This window comes from Hemitrygon akajei, chromosome 2 (assembly GCF_048418815.1).
Source record: "Hemitrygon akajei chromosome 2, sHemAka1.3, whole genome shotgun sequence".
NCBI classification, from domain to species: domain Eukaryota; kingdom Metazoa; phylum Chordata; class Chondrichthyes; order Myliobatiformes; family Dasyatidae; genus Hemitrygon; species Hemitrygon akajei.
Genome location: NC_133125.1, coordinates 193,888,760 through 193,907,192, shown reverse-complemented (window position 1 = coordinate 193,907,192; position 18,433 = coordinate 193,888,760). Strand labels below are relative to the sequence as shown.

The window sequence follows — 18,433 nt, the reverse complement described above, 5'->3', positions numbered from 1 at the left end:
TGTTTCCTCACTCACAACAGTCGGTAAATGGGATGAGCTGCCAGAGGAAATGGTAGACGCTGATAGAACTGAAACATTTTTAAGACATTTGGACAAGTTCTTGATTGAAAACGTTTAGAGGAATTCTGGCAAATGCTGTCAAATGGGACGTGCTGAGGAAGCCACCTTGGTTGTCAGGGACATGTTACGTCGAAGGGCCGGTGTGTGTGCTGTCACCTCCATTAGTCTCATTAGGAAGAGTGGGACCTCACATCAGAGCAGGGCTGTACAGGGGGGAAGTCAGGAAGTTTTCCTGCATCCGTGTTTGAGTAATCCCAGAGTATCCAACACCTCACAATCTTCTGCTGTATCAAGATCCCCCATTTCAGTGTCAAAGACATTTTACTGACAATTTAAATAATTGATATTTAATCACCTTTTCACTCTCCTGTTTTACACCTCTATTTATTCCCCAGACCCTTCTATCCTCCCTCAGGTCAGTCTGTAAACTGCTCTGAAGAACATCAGAAACAGAAGCAAGGAGGCCATTCAGCCCCTCACACCTGCTCTCCCATTAGACATGATCAATACCACTTCCCTGTGCTCATGCTGTTTCTACTGATTCACTTTGTATCCAAAACTCTATCCACATCTCTCCTCAACATAGTTGATGTGTAGATGTGCAGAGCCCTGTTAGATTGTGAGCTGTGTAAATACATTTATTCACCTCTGAAAAGTTGTCCCCTCACTGTGTCTCCTCATCCTGACATCCCCGTTACCAGAAACATCATCCCTGCATCAACATGGGGAGCCTAGAGCAAGTCTCAGACTCTCTCTGTCTCCGCCAAACACAAATACACACAGGGGCTTCACCATTTACATTTCTCCATTGCGTCAATGACCAACACTTCATTTTTCAATCTTGTTGTTGATTTTCAGTAAAAAAAATATACAAATCAGAGGAGAAGTTTAGCAAACAGGTAATGTAAAAGACATATAAACAGCAATAAAGTATATATTGTCAAAATCAAATAGGTATAATATTGCACTGTAATATATACAGTATAATCAAAAAAACCACAACCCCTCTTAACAAATCGTAAAAAAAAATTGGAAAATGTTATTTATATAAAGGAAAAAACCCACTAAACGAAATTGAAATTTTAAAAAAAGAAAAGAAAAGAAAGATTGGGCAGTCCATTTGAGGATAAATGTTGAAGAAAAAAGAAAGAAAAAACATCCTTCCACTCACCTCCGAACCTTCACGGATAAGGATTTTCCCCAAAGAGAATAAAGAAAAATAAATAAAAAATAAATTAAATCACATGAAAATATCGAATAAATGGTCGCCAGACTTGCACAAAATTAGAAGATGTGTCGAACATCTGGCTTCTAATTTTCTCCAAGCTTAGACATGACATAATGGAGGAGAGCCAATAGAAAACAGTAGGTGGGTTAGATTCTTCCCAGTATAACAAGATAGCTGTCCTGGCCAGTAAAGTTGAAAAGGCTGTCACATGTTGAGCGGAAGCAGATACTCTACCTACTTCCTCTGGAATAATCCCAAAAATTGCCGTAAGTGAATTGGGTTGAACATCCACATCTATAACTTTAGATAGTTTTCCAGACACATCCCTCCAAAAACTATTTAAGCTTACACAGGACCAAAACTTGTGAGTTAGAGTAGCCACCTCTATGTTACATCTGTCACAAATAGGGCTTATATTAGGAAATATATGCGCCAATTTATCTTTAGACATGTGGGCCCAATGTACTACCTTAAACTGAATTAAGGAATGGCGTGCACAGATAGATGAATTATTAACTAGATAATAAATTTTACTCCATTGATCATCTGAAAATTAATGTTGAAGTTTTATTTCCCAGGTGCATTGAACCTTATCATTAGGCGACATGCGAGCATTTATTAACTGTTTATAAATAATAGCTATTAATCGTTTTTGAAATGGTTTAAGCTGAAAAATAGCATAAGCCAAATTTGAAGAACAGGCCAAGGGATAATTCGGTAAAAAATCACGTAAAAAATTCCTAACCTGTAAGTATCTAAAAAAAATGTGTGTTTGAGATTTCATATTTATCCATTAACTGCGAAAAAGACATTCAACAATCCTGTAAGAACAAATCTAAAAAAGTTTTTATTCCCTTAGTTTTCCATATTAAAAAAAGCCTTATCCAGAGTTGATGGTTTAAAAAAAATTAGAATAAATATTACTAGAGAGTAAAAAATTATTTAATTCAAAAAATCTACGAAACTGAAACCAGATTTTTGAAGTATGTTTAATGATAGGATTGAGAGCTTGTCTACCTATTCTGGAGAACGAAAAAGGAAGGGGAGCTCCTAATAAAGAAGCTAAAGGAAACCCCGTTACCGAATTTTCCTCCAAATGTAACCATGGAGGGCGATCCTGGTTATTTATATCATAAATCCAAAAGGTAATATAATGAATATTGATTGCCCAATAATAAAATAAAATAAAATAATTATTCTTATTGCATTAATTTGACCCTTCAATGACATTGACATAAGCGACCATTTAGAAAGCGCTTGTTGAGTATATTCAATTAGAAGGGAGAAATTATATTTATATAGGTCCTTAAAATTTTTAATAATTTCGATACTGAGGTAAGTGTAATGGTTTTTAGCAATATTAAAAGGTATTTGATCATAATAATCAGAATAATTATTAATAGGAAATAATTCACTTTTATGTAATAGTAAATTCCGTAAATATAGATAGCATTAAAGGAATAGATTTCATAGGGTTTGAAATGTAATCTAATAAATCATCCGCGTAAAACGAAACCTTATGTAATTTATCCCCTCTCTTAATACCCTGCACAGAATTAGAATCCCTAAGAGCGATAGCAAGTGGTTCTAAAACCAAATTAAATAATAAAGGACTGAGAGGACAACCCTGACGGGTTCCTCTATATAATCTAAAATAAGAAGACTTTTGATTATTAGTTGTAACGGCAGCCACCGGGGTATGGTAAATCAATTTAGTCCAGGAAATAAAACCCGGGCCAAAATTAAACCTCTTCAAAACCTGAAATAAATAAGGCCACTCCACCCTATCAAAGGCTTTCTCTGCATCCAGAGATACAATACATTCAGATTCTTTGATTTTCTTTAATTTTATTAATAAGCACTGACCAACACAGTCTGCCCGAGGATTCTGCTGGGATCAACCTGCATGTGTTGCCACACTTCCGGCTCCAAAATATCGTGTCCCCGTCTCTCTAACCTTCACCATACCTCTCCGGGTAGTTCCAACCTGAGCATCGGTTTCTCTAATGGTCCATTCTCCTCTCTTATCACTTTCCTTCTTCTTTATCCCCCTTCCGGAGCATATTACACTGCACTCCCATTTTTTCTTCAATCAGATGCTGGAAGAACTAAAACAAAACAGAAATTACTTGAAACCCACAACAGAGCAGGCAGTGTTTGAATCAATTCCGGGAGAGGTCACCGACGTGGAACGTGAAACCTGTTTCTCTCTCCACAGATCCTGATCAACCTGCCGTGTTTTTCCTGCATTTCCTGGTTATATACTGGGTCCGTTTTGGATGCTGTTGAGGGGGGTGACCGTGACAGAGGATGACCACAGTGATCGGGTCTCTGGCACTGAGCCTGGTTCTGTGGTGTAGAAGGGAGAGAAGAAGATGAGGAATGCGGTAGTCAGAGGGGATTCCATAGTGAGGGGAACAGACAGGAGGCTCTGTCAGCCTGATAGAGATACCCACATGGTGTGTTGCCTCCCAGGTGCCAGGGTATGGGATGTCTCAGATCGGGTGCAGAGTATTCTGAAGGGAGAGGGTGACCAGACGGAAGTCTTGGTACACGCTCGTACCAATGACACTGGTAGAAAAAGGGAGGAGGCCCTGAAGAGAGAATTCAGGGAGTTGGATCGGGAGCTGAAAAGCAGGACCTCTGGGGTAGTAATCTCAGGATTGCTGCCTGTGACAAGTGGTAACGAGCACAAGAATAGCATGAACAGGCATATTAATGTGTGGCTGAGAGACTGGTGTAGCGGGCAGGGTTTCCGGTTCCTGGATCACTGGGGGAGGAACGACCTGTACAAAAAGGACACGTTGCACCTGAAAATCTGCCTGACTAACCTACTGCAAATTGTTGAGGAAATTACAAGCAGGGTAGGCAAAGGAGATGTAGTATCTGTGGTGTACTTGGATTTTCAGAAGGCTTTTGACAAGTTGCTGCACATGAGGCTGCTTAGCAAGATAAGAGCCCATGGAATTACAGTGAAGTTACTAGCATGGGTGGAGCATTGGCTGGTTGGCAGAAAACAGTGGGGATAAAGGGATCCTACTCTGTCTGCCTGCTGGTTACCAGTGGAGTTCCACAAGGGTCGACGTTGGGATCAATGCTTTTTACGATGTATGTCAATGATTTGGACTATGGGATTAATGGACTTTTGGCTAAATTTGCCGATGATATAAAGATAGGTGGTGGAGGGGGCAGTGTTGAGGAAACAGAGCCTGCAGAGAGACTTAGATAGCTTAGGGCAGGCATGGGCAAACTACGGCCCGGGGGCCAGATGCGGCCCGTTAAGCTGTTTAATCCGGCCCGCAGAACTTGATGAAATTATATTAATAAACCTTGTTAACGTTTTTTTCCCCGCAATTCTGGCGTTTTCGCCACAACAAAACTAAATCCAGACTTTGATGCGCTGGCTAAAAAGGGAGACCAACAACACTGTTCCCACTGAAATTAAAAATAAGTTCCTTCGTTGTGTTATGTAAAAAATGCATTTGAAAATATTTTTTTCAATAAGCCTTACATGTTCCATGTCATTTCTGTTAAGTGATGGACATGAGTAGTGCGCAGGTGCACGTACGTTCTCAAAATAAAAAATGCGCTCCAGATCAAATAACGCGCTCCGCATACTGGCGCGCTGTCACTGTTCTGTCCTTGTGCTGGTCGTTGTTGAGTTTTGGCACAGGGGACAATTGAATAAGAAGGAGCAGGACAAGTAGACCTGCATCTCCTACCGTTTTTGAAATAAAGACAGTCAGGAGGAGAGTGATGATGATAATATCTTGAAGGATAACAGAATTTTCAGTGCTTTAAAATAATAACTGTTACTATTAAAAAAGCTGTATTTTATTCATTTAATTTTCAGTGTTTTAAAAGTCATTTCAATAAATAGCTAAATACCATGGGACTTCAAAGACAGATATTTTGTTGTAATGCATTTGTTCATTTTCAATTGAAATTAAAGCACATGTTTTCTACATATCCCATGATATTTTATTTTCTCTTATGAGGTGTATTACCAAAACACTCCGTCCACCTGCTCCTGGTCCGGCCCCCCTGTCAAATTTTAGAACCCTTTGTGGCCCACAAGTCAAAAAGTTTGCCCACCCCTGGTTTAGGGGAATGGGCAAAGATGTGGCAAATTAAATATGATGTTGGGAAGTGTATGGTCATGGACTTTGGTGGAAAAAATAAATGGGCCGACAATTATTTAGATGTGGAGAGAATTCAAAATGCAGAGATGCAAAGGGACTTGGGGGTCCTTGTGCAAGATTAACCTCCAGGTTGAGTCCATGGTGAAGAAGGCAAATGCAATGTTGACATTCGTTTCTAGAGGTGTAGAATACAATAACAGGGATGTGATGTTGACACTCTATAAGGCACTTGTAAGACCACACTTGGAGTATTGTGTGCAGTTTTGGGCTCCTTTTTATTTTAGAAATAAAAATAAAGTTATCTTGAAAGTTATTTATTTGTTTGATAAATAAAATTTAATTATTTATTTTCGAAAATATATACTGACATTGGAGAGGGTTTACAGAATATTCACGAAAATGATTCCAGGAATGGAAGGGTTACCGTGTGAGGAAGGTCTGACAGCTCTTGGGCTGTATTCCCTGGACTTCAGGAGAATGAGACATTGAAACATTCCAAGTGTTAAAAGGCCTGAACAGATTAGATATGGCAAAGTTATTTCCCATGGTAGGGTATTCTAGGACAAGAGGGCATGACTTCAGGATTGAAGAACGTCCTTTTAGAACTGACATGCGGAGAATTTACTTCAATCAGATGGTGGTAAATCAATGGAATTTGTTGTCACGAGTGGCTGTGGAGGGCCAAGTCATTGGGTGCATTTAAAGCAGAGAGAGATAGGTTCTTGATTAGCCAGGGCATCAAAGGGTACGGGGAGAAGGCAGGGGATGGGAATGTCTGGAAGAATCAGATCAGCCCACGATTGAATGGCAGAGCAGAATCAATGGACCGAATGGCCTACTTCTGCTTCGATATTTTATGGTCTTAAACTGAATATCTGATTCAATGTAGAGATCCTGACTCTATTTGATTCGTAAATTAGAGGAATGGCTCCTCATGTTCCACCAGGGTGGCCGGCAACCTGACGCATCAACATCGATTTCTCAAACTTCTGGTAGTCGCTCCCTCTGTCACTTTTCCTGTTTAATCGTCTCTCTCCTCCTGACCCACCAGCCCCATCACCCTAGCTCTTTCCCCTCCTTCCCCACCCTCTCCATCTGCCCATCCCCCACACACTCCTCCCCACCTCCCTCCCTTTACTTCGGTTTCCACTTTCCCTTTCTGTCAGATTCCAAAATCTTCAGCCCTTTGTCATTGACACCGCTCACCTCCTAGTTTCTGACACATTTCCACACTCCACCCCTCCCTCATCTATCTGGATCCACCCATCACCTGCCAGCTCTGTCTCCATCCCTCTCTCCACCATTCTGCACAGGTCATCTTCACTCTGACTTTCAGTCCAGATGAAGGACCCCGAGCCACATCGTCAACTGTCCATTTCCCTCCATAGATTTTATCTGACACGCTGGGAGTCTCTGGTGCTTTGTGTGTTATCACCACTACATGTCCCGTGTTACCAAGATTCACCCAGACCTCCCTCTCCCAGTCAGCACCACCACCACTTGCCCCAGTTACCCTGTCAGTCCCGGTGGACTTTAGCACCCGGGGGAGCCGGGGAGATCAGGACCCGCCGCCCGCGGCTGCTGCTGAATCCGCAGTGTTTCTGTTCCGTTGACGGATGCGGTGAATGAGTTAAAATTAATGGATCGATAATTCTCACATCGTGTTTATTTCACTCTCTGCACATTTATATTTACACTGACTTACTCCTGACGCCGGTCCCGGACCCGACCCGTTTACAGACCCGGAGCGGAACCGGAGCAGATTTTCAGCCACTCGTTTTCATATCCAGTCCAGAAGAAAGGATAAAGTTTCTCCGTGAATTTATTCCCAGTGAAGGTGTGGAGATGGGACTTGGTCTCCGCGTTGTAAAATGAAACTGTCCCGGACTCGTAACTGAGATAAACTCCCACCCTCCCGGGGATGGGACCGGCAGGGAAAAGGGACTCAGGGGAGGTGAAAAGAAACATCACGTCATTAACCCGCGCGATGACCCAGAATCCGGTCTCCGGACTCAGTGTGAACTTTCTCTTCCTCTCCACAGACTCTGCGGCGACTCCCAGACCCCAGCATCGATTCCCCGTCACCTCCACCTCCCAATAGTGTCTCCCCGATGTGAATCCCTCCGATCCCAGCACAGCAACCAAGACTGTGAACCTCTTCCAGGTGTGAGGGAGATCCCTCCGGCTCCTGGTGTTTCTCACACTCTTCCGATCCTCAGACACCTCGAGCAGCGGATGCGCCGTTTCCACATCCAGGGTGACAGAGACTGGGGAGAGAAGCAGAGAATTAGAGAGTACCCGAGGATCGGGGGGAGACTCGGGCAGCGCGGCCCCGGAATCGGGGGGAGACTCGGGCAGCGCGTCCCCGGGGATCGGGGGAGATTCGGGCAGAGCGGCCCCGGGATCGGGGGGTGACTCGGGCAGCCCGGCCCCGGGGATCGGGGGGAGACTCGGGCAGCGCGGCCCCGGGGATCGTGGGGGGTTTAGACTCGGGCAGCGCGGTCCCGGGGATCGGGGAGAGACTCGGGCAGCGCGGCCCCGGGACCGGGGGAGACTCGGGCAGCGCGGCCCCGGGACCGGGGGAGACTCGGGCAGGTGGGCGTCAGGACCCTTTCCCAGGGTTTTACCCAAACACAGCGGATGGACAATCAGCATCTTCCCGAGGTTTTTCCTCAACATGGAGAGCGGATTTTCCTAGATCAACAAACAAAATTCAGGAGGATCTCAGAGAGTCAAGCAGCGTGTGATAAGGGAGATGTACAGTCGGTGTGTCAAGCCAAGACCTTACCTCACGAACGGAAAGAAAGACGGGAGATAGCAGTGGAACCGGGTGTGAGGAAGGGGTGGAGCAACAACTGGATCCAGATGAGGATGGGGTGAGTAAACACTGGAGGCATTTAAAGAGGCTGAATTCATCCGTGCCGACCAACCTACTTTAATGAACTAGTTCCGTTTACCTGTATTTGCCCATTATTCCTTTAAACCTTTCCTAATCACGTACCCGTCCAGGTGTATTTTAAATCATTGTAACTGTATCCACCTCCACGGTTTCCTTTGGCAGCCTCCTGAGCTCCAGGAAAAAGTCCCAGAATATTCAGCCTCTCCTTATAACCCAAACCCTCCAGTCCCAGTAACATCCTTGTAAATCTGTTTTGTACCCTGTCAGTTTAATGACATTCTTCCTGTAGAAAGGTCACCAGCACTGTACAGAGTGATCCACATCATAAAGACAAGAAAATCTGCAGATGCTGGAAATCCAAGGCAACACACACAAAACCTTGGCCCAAATCATTGAGTGTTTATTCATATCCAGAGCTGCTGCCTGGCCTGCTGAGTTCCTCCAGCAGTTTGTGTGTGTTACTCTGCTCCAAATGTGGCCTTCCCAATGTCTTGTACACTCATAACGTGACGTCCCAGATCCTGTACTCAGTATTCTGACTGATGAAGGCAATCACCTCCTGGTCCCTCTGTTCCACAACACTCTCCAGGGCCCCCGATTGATTGGGAACGGACCCAAAAGCAAGACACAGACACTGAACTACCAGGAATAGGACTGGGCATGAGAAGGAAGCAAGGGAAGTGAGGAAGAAAGGACGCTGGACATGACACAGGCCCCAGATGAGACAAGGATTCCGGGCCTGTGCTAGGACTAGACGAGGATAGCGGAACCAGGACATGGAACTGGGAACTAGGAGCCTGGGCTTGGGCTTGGGGCCAGAGACTGGACAAGGACCCAGAACCTGGGTCTTGACTCTGGCTCGGACTCCAGAACCAGGCGAGGAAAAGACGTGGCTACAGGACGAGGAGAGTCACAGGACGGGACGAGAGACTCCCGGACAGGACAAGGGAATCCCAGCACAGGACGAGAGAATCCCAGCACCGGGCTAGGCAAGGTACTCCTGTGCTGGGTGAGGCACATGGACATGACGAGAATACAGAGCCTTGGTCAAGGAAGGACAGGAACGCAGAACACAGAGCCTGGGTCGATTGAGAACAGGAACGCAGAACACAGAGCCGGGACCCCTCCTTGGATACAGGACGTAGGGCCGGGGCTTTACACAGAATGCTGAACACAACAAGACAGTTCCGAACACTTTTGTCACATTGGCCTTCAGAAATCAAAGTAGTGAGTACAGGAGATGGTTGTTATGCTGAAGTTGTATGAGATGTTGTTGAGGCCTAATTTGGAGCATTGTGTACGGTTTTGGTCACCTACCTACAGGAAAGATGTAAACAAGTTTGAAAGAGTACAGAGAAAATTTCCAGGGATGTTGCCGGGACTGGAGGACCTGAGTCATGAGGAAAGATTGAATAGTTTAGGACTTTATTCCTGTAACATAGAAGACTGAGAGGAGATTTGATAGAGGTATACAAAACTATGAGGGGTATAGATAGGGTAAATGCAAGCAGGCTTTTTCCATGGAGGTTGGGTGGGATTACAACCAGAGGTCATGGGTTAAAGGTGAAAGATGAAAAGTTTAAGGGGAAGATGAGGGGAAACTGCTTCATTTAGAGGGTTGTGAGAGTGTGGAACGAGCTGCCAGTGCAAGTGGTACATGCAAGCTCGATTTCAACATTTAAGAGAAGTTTGGACGGTACATGGATGGTCGGAGTTGGAGGACCATGGTCCTGGTGCAGGTCGATGGGAGCAGACCAGCTCGGTACAGACCAGATGGGCTGAAGGGCCTGTGCTGTTCGTTTTTATCACTTTGTGACTCTGGTACAAAGACATAACGGTTTGTAGGTTAAATGGTCATTGTACATTGTCCCGTGATTAGGCTGGTTTTAAATAGTTGGGGTGCTGGGTGGAGCGGGTCGTTGGTCTGGGACGGCCTGTTTCACACTGTCTCTAAATAAATAAATAACCTCTTCACTGTCCATGAAACCACCAGTTTTAGAGTCCTTCACAAACCTACTAAACACGTCACCTACATTCTCTCCAAATCATTCATATGAATGATGAAAAACAGTGGACCCAGCACCGATCCCTGCAGAACAACCACTGGTCACAGGACTCCACCCAGACAACTCTGTATCCTATTCCAGATCATCAGAGGAAGTCAGAGATTGCATAGCATTAACAAAAAGGAACTATGACAAGAGCTAAGGTGAGTGGGAGGACAGATGATTGGGAAATTTTTAAAGGAACAACAGAACTTAACTAAAAAGGCAATACGGGGAGAAAAAATGAGGTATGAACACAAGTGAGCCAGGAATATAAAGAAGGAGAGCAAAAGCTCTTTTAGGTATGTGAAGAGAAAGAAGATAGTTAAGAACAATGTTGGGCCCTTGAAGAATGAATTGGGTGAAATTGTTATGGGAAACAGAGAAATGGCAGAAGAATTTAATAATTACTTTAGATCTGTCTTCACCAGGGAAGACACAAGCAATCTCCCAGATGTATGGATGGGCCAGGGACATAGGGTAACAGAGGAAATGAAACAGATTGACATTCGGAAGGAAACGGTGATGAGAAGACTGATGGGACTGAAGGCTGACAAATCCCCAGGTCCAGATGGTCTGCACCCTAGGGTACTAAAGGATGAGGCCCTGGAAATTGCGGATGCATTGGTAATCATTTTCCAATGTTCCTTAGATTCAGGATCAGTTCCTGAGGATTGGAGAATGGCTAATGTTATCCCACTTTTTAAGAAAGGAGGGAGGGAGAAAACAGAGAACTATCGTCCGTCAGCCTAACATCAGTAGTGGGGAAGATGCTAGAGTCCATTATTAAAGATGAGATAGTGGCATATCTAGATAGCAGTGATAGGATTGGGCCAAGCCAGCATGGATTTACCAAGGGCAAATCATGCTTGACTAATCTATTGTAGTTTTTTGAGGATGTAACCAGGAAGTTAGACAAGGGAGATCCAGTGGATGTAGTGTACCTTGATTTTCAGAAGGCATTTGATAAGGTCCCACATAGGAGATTGGTGGGTAAAATCACAGCTCATGGCATTGGGGGGAGGATATTGACATGGATAGAAAACTGGCTGGCAGATAGAAAGCAAAGGGTAGCGGTGAATGGGTGTTACTCGGAATGGTAGGTAGTGACTAGTGGGGTGCCACAGGGCTCGGTATTGGGACCATAGCTGTTTACGATTTAGATCAACGATTTAGATGAAGGCATTGATAATAACATCAGCAAGTTTGCTGATGATACTAAGCTGGGTGGCAGTGTGACATGTGATGAGGATGTTAGGAGAATTCAGGGTGACTTGGATAGGCTGGGTGAGTGGGCAGATACTTGGCAGATGACGTTTAATGTGAATAAGTGTGAGGTTATCCACTTTGGAAGTAAGAACAGGAAGGCAGATTATAATCTGAATGGTGTAGAGTTAGGTAAGGGAGAAATACAAAGAGATCTAGGAGTCCTTGTTCATCAGTCACTGAAGGTGAATGAGCAAGTGCAGCAGGCAGTGAAGAAGGCTAATGGAATGTTGGCCTTTATTACAAAGGGAATTGAGTACAAGAGCAAGGAAATCCTTTTGCATTTGTACAGGGCCCTGGTGAGACCACACCTGGAGTATTGTGTACAGTTTTGGTCTCTAGGATTAAGGAAGGACATCCTGGCTGTAGAGGAAGTGCAGAGTAGATTCACAAGGTTAATTCCTGGGATGTCCGGACTGTCTTACGCAGAAAGCTAAGAGAGACTGGGCTTGTACATGCTGGAATTAAGGAGATTGAGAGGGGATCTGATTGCAATATAAAAGATTATTAAGGGATTGGACAAGATTGGACAAGAGGCAGGAAATATGTTCCAGATGTTGGGAGAGTCCAGTACCAGAGGGCAGGGTTTAAGAATAATGGGTAGGTCATTTAGGACAGAGTTAAGGAAAAACTTCTTCTGCCAGAGAGTTGTGGGGGTCTGGAATGCACTGCCTCTGAAGGCAGTGGAGGCCAATTCTCTAGATGCTTTCAAGAAGGAGCTAGATAGGTATCTTATGGATAGGGGAATCAAGGGATATGGGGACAAGGCAGGAACCGGGTATTGATAGTAGATGATCAGCCATGATCTCAGAATGGCGGTGCCGGCTCGAAGGGCCGAATGGTCTACTTCTGCACCTATTGTCTATTGTACTGTATCCCATGTGATCTAACTCTCTGCTACCTTGTCAAATCTCTCGCTAAACTCCATGGAGACAATGTCTACTGCTCTTTCATCAGCTGTAATTTATTTATTGAGATACAGCACTGAATAGGCCCTTCCGGCCCTTTGACCCCCACCACCCAGAAACCCCTGATTTAATCCGAGCCTGACCATGGAACAAATTACAATGACCCCCACCACCCAGCAACCCCTGATTTAATCCGAGCCTGACCATGGGATGTTACAATGACCCCCACCACCCAGCAACCCCCGATTTAATCCGAGCCTGACCATGGGACAAGTTTCAATGACCCCCACCACCCAGCAACCCCTGATTTAATCCGATCCTGAGCATGGGACAAGTTACAATGACCTCCACCACCCAGCAACGCCTGATTTATTCCGAGCCTGACCATGGGACAAGTTACAATGACCCCCACCACCCAGCAACTCCTGATTTAATCCGAGCCTGACCATGGGACAAGTTACAATGACCCCCACCACCCAGCAATTCATGATTTAATCCGAGCCTGACCATGGGACAAGTTACAATGACCAATTAACCTGCCAACCGTACGGGTTTGGACTGTGAAACCGGAGAACCCAGAGGGAATCCACACGGTCACGGGGAGAACGTACAAACTCCTCACAGCCAGTGACGGGACATGAACCCGGGTCACTGGTACTGTAAACCGTTGTGCTAACCACTATGCTACTGTACCGTCCATGCAGAAAACCAAGCTGGGTATCCCTGATTAGTCCTCGCCTTTCCAAATGAATGTAGATCCTGTCTCTCAGAATCCCCTCCATTAATGTACCCTCCACTGACATTAGGCTCACTGGTCTATACTTCCCAGGTTTTTCCCTACAGTCAATCTTCAACAAATGTTCAAAATTAATCTCCCTCCAGTCTTCTGGCCCCTCACCCGTAGTTATCGATGACACACATATCTCCAAAAGGGCCTCTCAATTTCTTCCTGAGCTTCTCACAATTTCCTGGGATACACTTGATCAGGACCTGGGGATTTATTGACCTTTCTGCATTTTAGGACCTGCAGCACATTAGCTTCTGTAATGTGGTAGAAAATGAGGTCGATCATCTTCTGTAACACGGGGGAATTGAGGGCCCTGTGGAACTGGCACAGAAGAGGAGTTGAGGCCTGGGACTGAGAAATGATGACAGGGAGGTTTAGAAAGATAGGGGCCAAATGCAGGTAAATGGACTGGGAGGTGATCTAACAGAGATATATAGGGTTATGAGGGGTTAGATTGAGCAGAGCAGAAGGGGAGTGATGAGACAGGAGTCTGAAGTGACTGTGGACTGAAGATTGGTGAAAGATGGCAGGCACAATGCTCCAGGTAGCGGAAGGGTGGGGAGTGCGGACTGTGGAGTTGGGAGACACTGGGAAGTGAAACCAACACCAACACAGTGAAAGTTTTGATCGCTAGTTGGAGCGGGGTTGCAGGGATATTTGGGAGATGGGAAGGTGGGAGACAGCTGTGGGAGGGTGAGAAACAGGAGCACAAAGGCCAACCTTTGCTGGAATCTTATCAGTAAAGGAGGTTCCACTCTATCCGCCCAAAGGGGAACTTCCCAGTGGCCAAACATTTTAATTCCCATTCCAAAATGTCGGTCCATGGCTGCCTCTTGCACCAAGATGAGGCCATCCTCAGGAAGGAGGAGAACACCTTGTATTCTGCCTGGGTAGCCTCTGACCTGATGGCATGAATATTGATTTTTTCTTCAGGTAAAATTTTTCTCATCCCCTCCCCTCTTCATCTATTCCCCACTCTGGCCTTTAACCTCTTCTCACTTCCCTATCACTACTCCCTGGGTCCCCCCCTCCTTCCCTTTCTCTTATGGTCCACTTTCCTCTCCGATCAGATTCCTTCCTCTCCAGCCCTTTAGCTTTCCCACCCCCCGGCTTCACCTATCACCTTCTCGCTAGCCTCTCTCCCCACTCCCCACTTTTTATTCTGGCATCACCCCTCTTCAATTTTAGTCCTGAAGAAGGATCACAGCCCAAAACATCAAATGTTTATTCATTGCAATAGATGCTGTCTGACCTGCTGAGTTCCTCCAGCATTTTGTGTGTGTTGATTTGGATTTCCAGCATCTGCAGACTTTTTCCTGTTTATGACAATGGGAACCATTAGGGGAGAGATGAATGGCAGATGGAACCAGGATCAAATGAGGGAGGGGTGGAAAGCCTGTGGTGAACTGTGTGTGTAGATGGAAACAGAAGGTGAAGGGGGATGAATATGGGTGTTAAGGGTCTCCCTTCTCACAAACCCACTCCCCACAGCCCCTCATTAGGACGGAGGATGAATTTGCAGAGACTCTGGCAGATATATTTGCTTCACATTTCCCCGCAGGTGAGCTGCTGGAAGACTGGAGGGTGGCTCAGGTGCTGCCTTAAGAAGGGCTGGAAGGTCACACCAGGGAACTCCAGGGGAGTCCAGAACTAGAGGGCAGAGATTGAAGGTGAGAGGGAAAAGTTCAATGCTGATTGGTGTGTCCGGGTTCAGACTGACGATGCTTCAATGTGGTGGTTTGATCACAACAGTAAGACTCGCGAGTCCAGCAGGGGGCAGAGCTGAGTCAATCAGACTGAGGTCACGGACAGGTCAGACAGGGTGAGTGGCTCGAAGGACTGGTGTATTATTCTGACAATCCCAGTCACCACAGTGATACCAGATTTTATCCTCTTTAATTACATTAATGGAATATTAATTCCAGAGCTACCATGTCAGGATTCAAACTTGTGCATTGGCTTGCTTGTCCAGTGCAAATGGGAACAGGATGCAGTGATTCACCTAACAGACCAGTGAATTGTTTGTATATTGTCCCTGGTTTGGTGTGTTCAAGGGTCTGACATCTCCAGCTGACCATGTGGCAGTGATGCCTCCCGGCAGGTGGGGTTGGTGCCGGAATGAATCTGTATGTTTTACCTCGCTTAATGCCGTCAAACGCTTCTTCCAATGCTGTGTCAAACAAATAGGGGTGATAGAATTTTTCAGCCAGTAGGGCACCGTCTGTCACTGACAATGTCTGGTCTTCATCACCAATCCTGTAAATATTATACATCTAGTTATAAACTGAACATCAGTGATATTTGAACTATTTTACAAATCCACACAGAGTTTCAGTAAAGACCATGTCCTACCTCCTCTTCCGACGAGCTTCCTCCTGAAATAAATCAAACACAGATCTCAATTGACTGAGATGACCATCGGCATCTGAACAGCAGGAATCTGAGACAAGTTATTACAAGTTGCTGAAAATTCCCACTTAACTCTTTCCCACTGAAACGAATGGAGAAAGAGGAGAACCACAGGAGAAAGTACAAGGAATGGGTATGAAATTTATACCACAACTGAAAGGATGTAACTTGCAGGAGAGACTGGACAGGTTGTGTATTTTTATCTGGATATGATGTCAGGGAGGATCAGATGGAGGAATTTAAACCTCAGAATGGATTTGAGGGGATGGGAGTGGAGAAAATATTTCTCCTTGTCTGAGACCAATAGTCAAAGATAAAGCATCAATTGGTTGTTAATAAAACCCACAAGAAATGTGGTGAAGAGAATATCAGAAACACACTCACAGCCTGTGACTGAAACTGGGTGTTACTCTGAGTCTAAGGGGATATTATACGTGGGAATCACAGAAACGATCACCAGCTCAGTGCTCTGATCAGAGTAACTCATTCCCGAGAAGTTTGCAGACTGTCCTGTGATGTACAGATGTTGTGGGAGGACGGTTTGGGACAATGACAATCCTGAACAGTCAGGATGTCCTGACTGGTGGAAATCAGTTTCCAACTACAGAATTTGTGATAGAATGCATCATTTTCTAATGGTGCACTTTTACAGAAACAAACTGAAATCTCTCACCGTGAGGAATGTGATATTTTCTTGTTGATCCATCCGTTCCTGTAACTTTTTGATTTCCTCCTGGATGGAATTTAAATTCTCTTGAATCTCTCGAAGATTTTTTTCCATTGGATTCAGAATCCTCTCCTCTTCTTCCCTGAGATCTCGGAGTGCACGCTGCTCTTTCTCAGTGAGAACCCGGCGCAGTTCAGCAAAATGGGATGTGATCTGGGACTGAAGGCTGTGTGACTGTTCCTGTCAAATGAAAGGAGAGGCTAGTTTACTATTTGAGGCTATTTTTTGTATTTCCTTCTGACATGGAAGGTAGCCATTCAGCCCATTAACGTCTCTGCTGCTTCCTAGAACAATCCCCTCCATCACATTCCCCCACGTCTCCCTGAAACATATACTCCGTCTCTGACCCACTAACCCCGACCTGAATCACAGACCACCCAACTTCACAAGGTTAATTACAGTCGCCAATTTACCGTTCAACCATGCAATGTCGGCTAAAGGAAGGTACTGGATACGGGGAGAACATGCAAACTCCACGCAGACAGCTCCAGGGGTCAGGATCGATCCCAGGTTACTGGAGCTGTGATACTCTGCTATTCTGCATTAAAGGGAAAAAACTACACAGCAAATTTGTAAATTCTGCTCAGGAGCCTCACCCGAACTCCAGAAATCTTCTCTTTCTGTTGTTGCTCCATTTCCTCGAAGTCTGATTTCTTTTCAGTGAGAGAGTCTAAGGAAGATTTAACCCGACCCTGGGAATCAGAGAGTAAAGACATTAGACCAAAATATGCAACTAAGTAAACAGTTGATCAAAAACGGGTTAGTTTTACCTTGTAGATTTCAATGGCTTCGTTAACCGGCATGAAGTTGTGAGACTTGTGTTCCCGCGCATCTCTACAGATCAGGCAAATCAGTGTCTTGTCCGTCTCACAAAACAGCTTCAGGTCTTCCCCATGTTTCTCGCAGTGAAGTTTCTTTTCCTCCTCTTTCGGATTCAGGTTTAGTTTTCGAGCTTTCTCGGACAGATTTGCTAAGGCCCGACTGACCCTGAGGGTGCGGTCCGCAATCTCCTCTCTACACTCCGGGCAGGAGTTTCTCTCCTCCCTTTCCCAACACCGTGTGATACAGGAGCGGCAGAAGTTGTGTCCACACTCCAGTGACACCGGATCGGTGAAGAAATCCAGGCAGATGGGACAAATTACCTCCTCGGTTAAACTCTCGACCTGTCCTTTCGAAGCCATGTTAACTCCCGGTACTTCCTGGTTCAGGGTCCATTCACTTTCGGGGAGCTGCTGAACGCCTGCAGTACCGCGATTGTCCACCAGGGGCGCTGCAGTCTCGGGGAATGAATGTTCCTTTTCAGTGAAGCAGGAATCGTGTTCATTTCCACAGCAGCGATCAGAAACACATTAAACAAGTCTAACATAGATAAAGCCGGAGAGAAGAGCTTGGTTCAGTCTACGGCAGAACTGAAAGGGCAAGGCCTGAAAAGAGAGACACAAGGGACTGTAAATGCAAGAGTCTGGAAGGAACTAAGCGAGTCAGACATCATTTGTGGAGAAAAATAGACAGAAGATATTCCGGGTTGAGACAGTCCAGACGAAGGTTCTCGACGCGAAATGTCAATTCCCCATTACTCTCCACAGATGCTGCCTGACCCTCGGTGTTCCTCCAAAAGCACGATTCGTTTAGCTGGAGGACTAAAGAGAGACTGAGGTGTAAAAACAATGAATAATGTAAATTTATAGCAACTATTAAATCAGTTAATAGTATGAAACACGGGATGTGGAGGGAATCCGCTGTGAGGAGACTGATGCTGTGCCGATGACAAAGATGTGTCTGCAGGAATCACCACAGGACTGGACATTGCACGTCACAGTGTGGAAAACATTCAACTCCTGATTTCCATTTCCCTGCTTGACCCGGCCCGGCTCCAAAGGTCCGGTCTCACTTGTTCTGAACAGGGCCCACATGTGGAAATGATTTCCCTGCCTGTCTTCTAAACCCCGTCAGCCCCAGACA

The 18,433-nt window shown here is 45.4% G+C and overlaps 1 protein-coding gene across 1 annotated transcript; it reads right to left on the bottom strand.

Moving 5' to 3' along the window:
- Positions 1-7,081: 7,081 nt before the first annotated feature.
- Positions 7,082-17,652, bottom strand: LOC140719591 (nuclear factor 7, ovary-like). The gene is made up of 6 exons (XM_073034297.1): positions 17,242-17,652; positions 17,068-17,163; positions 16,418-16,651; positions 15,688-15,710; positions 15,473-15,591; positions 7,082-7,697 (listed from the first exon to the last, which is right to left on the bottom strand). Exons 1-6 carry the CDS (start codon positions 17,650-17,652, stop codon positions 7,165-7,167), a joined length of 1,416 nt encoding a protein of 471 aa, XP_072890398.1. The 3' UTR covers positions 7,082-7,164.
- Between the last annotated feature and the right edge of the window lie 781 nt (positions 17,653-18,433).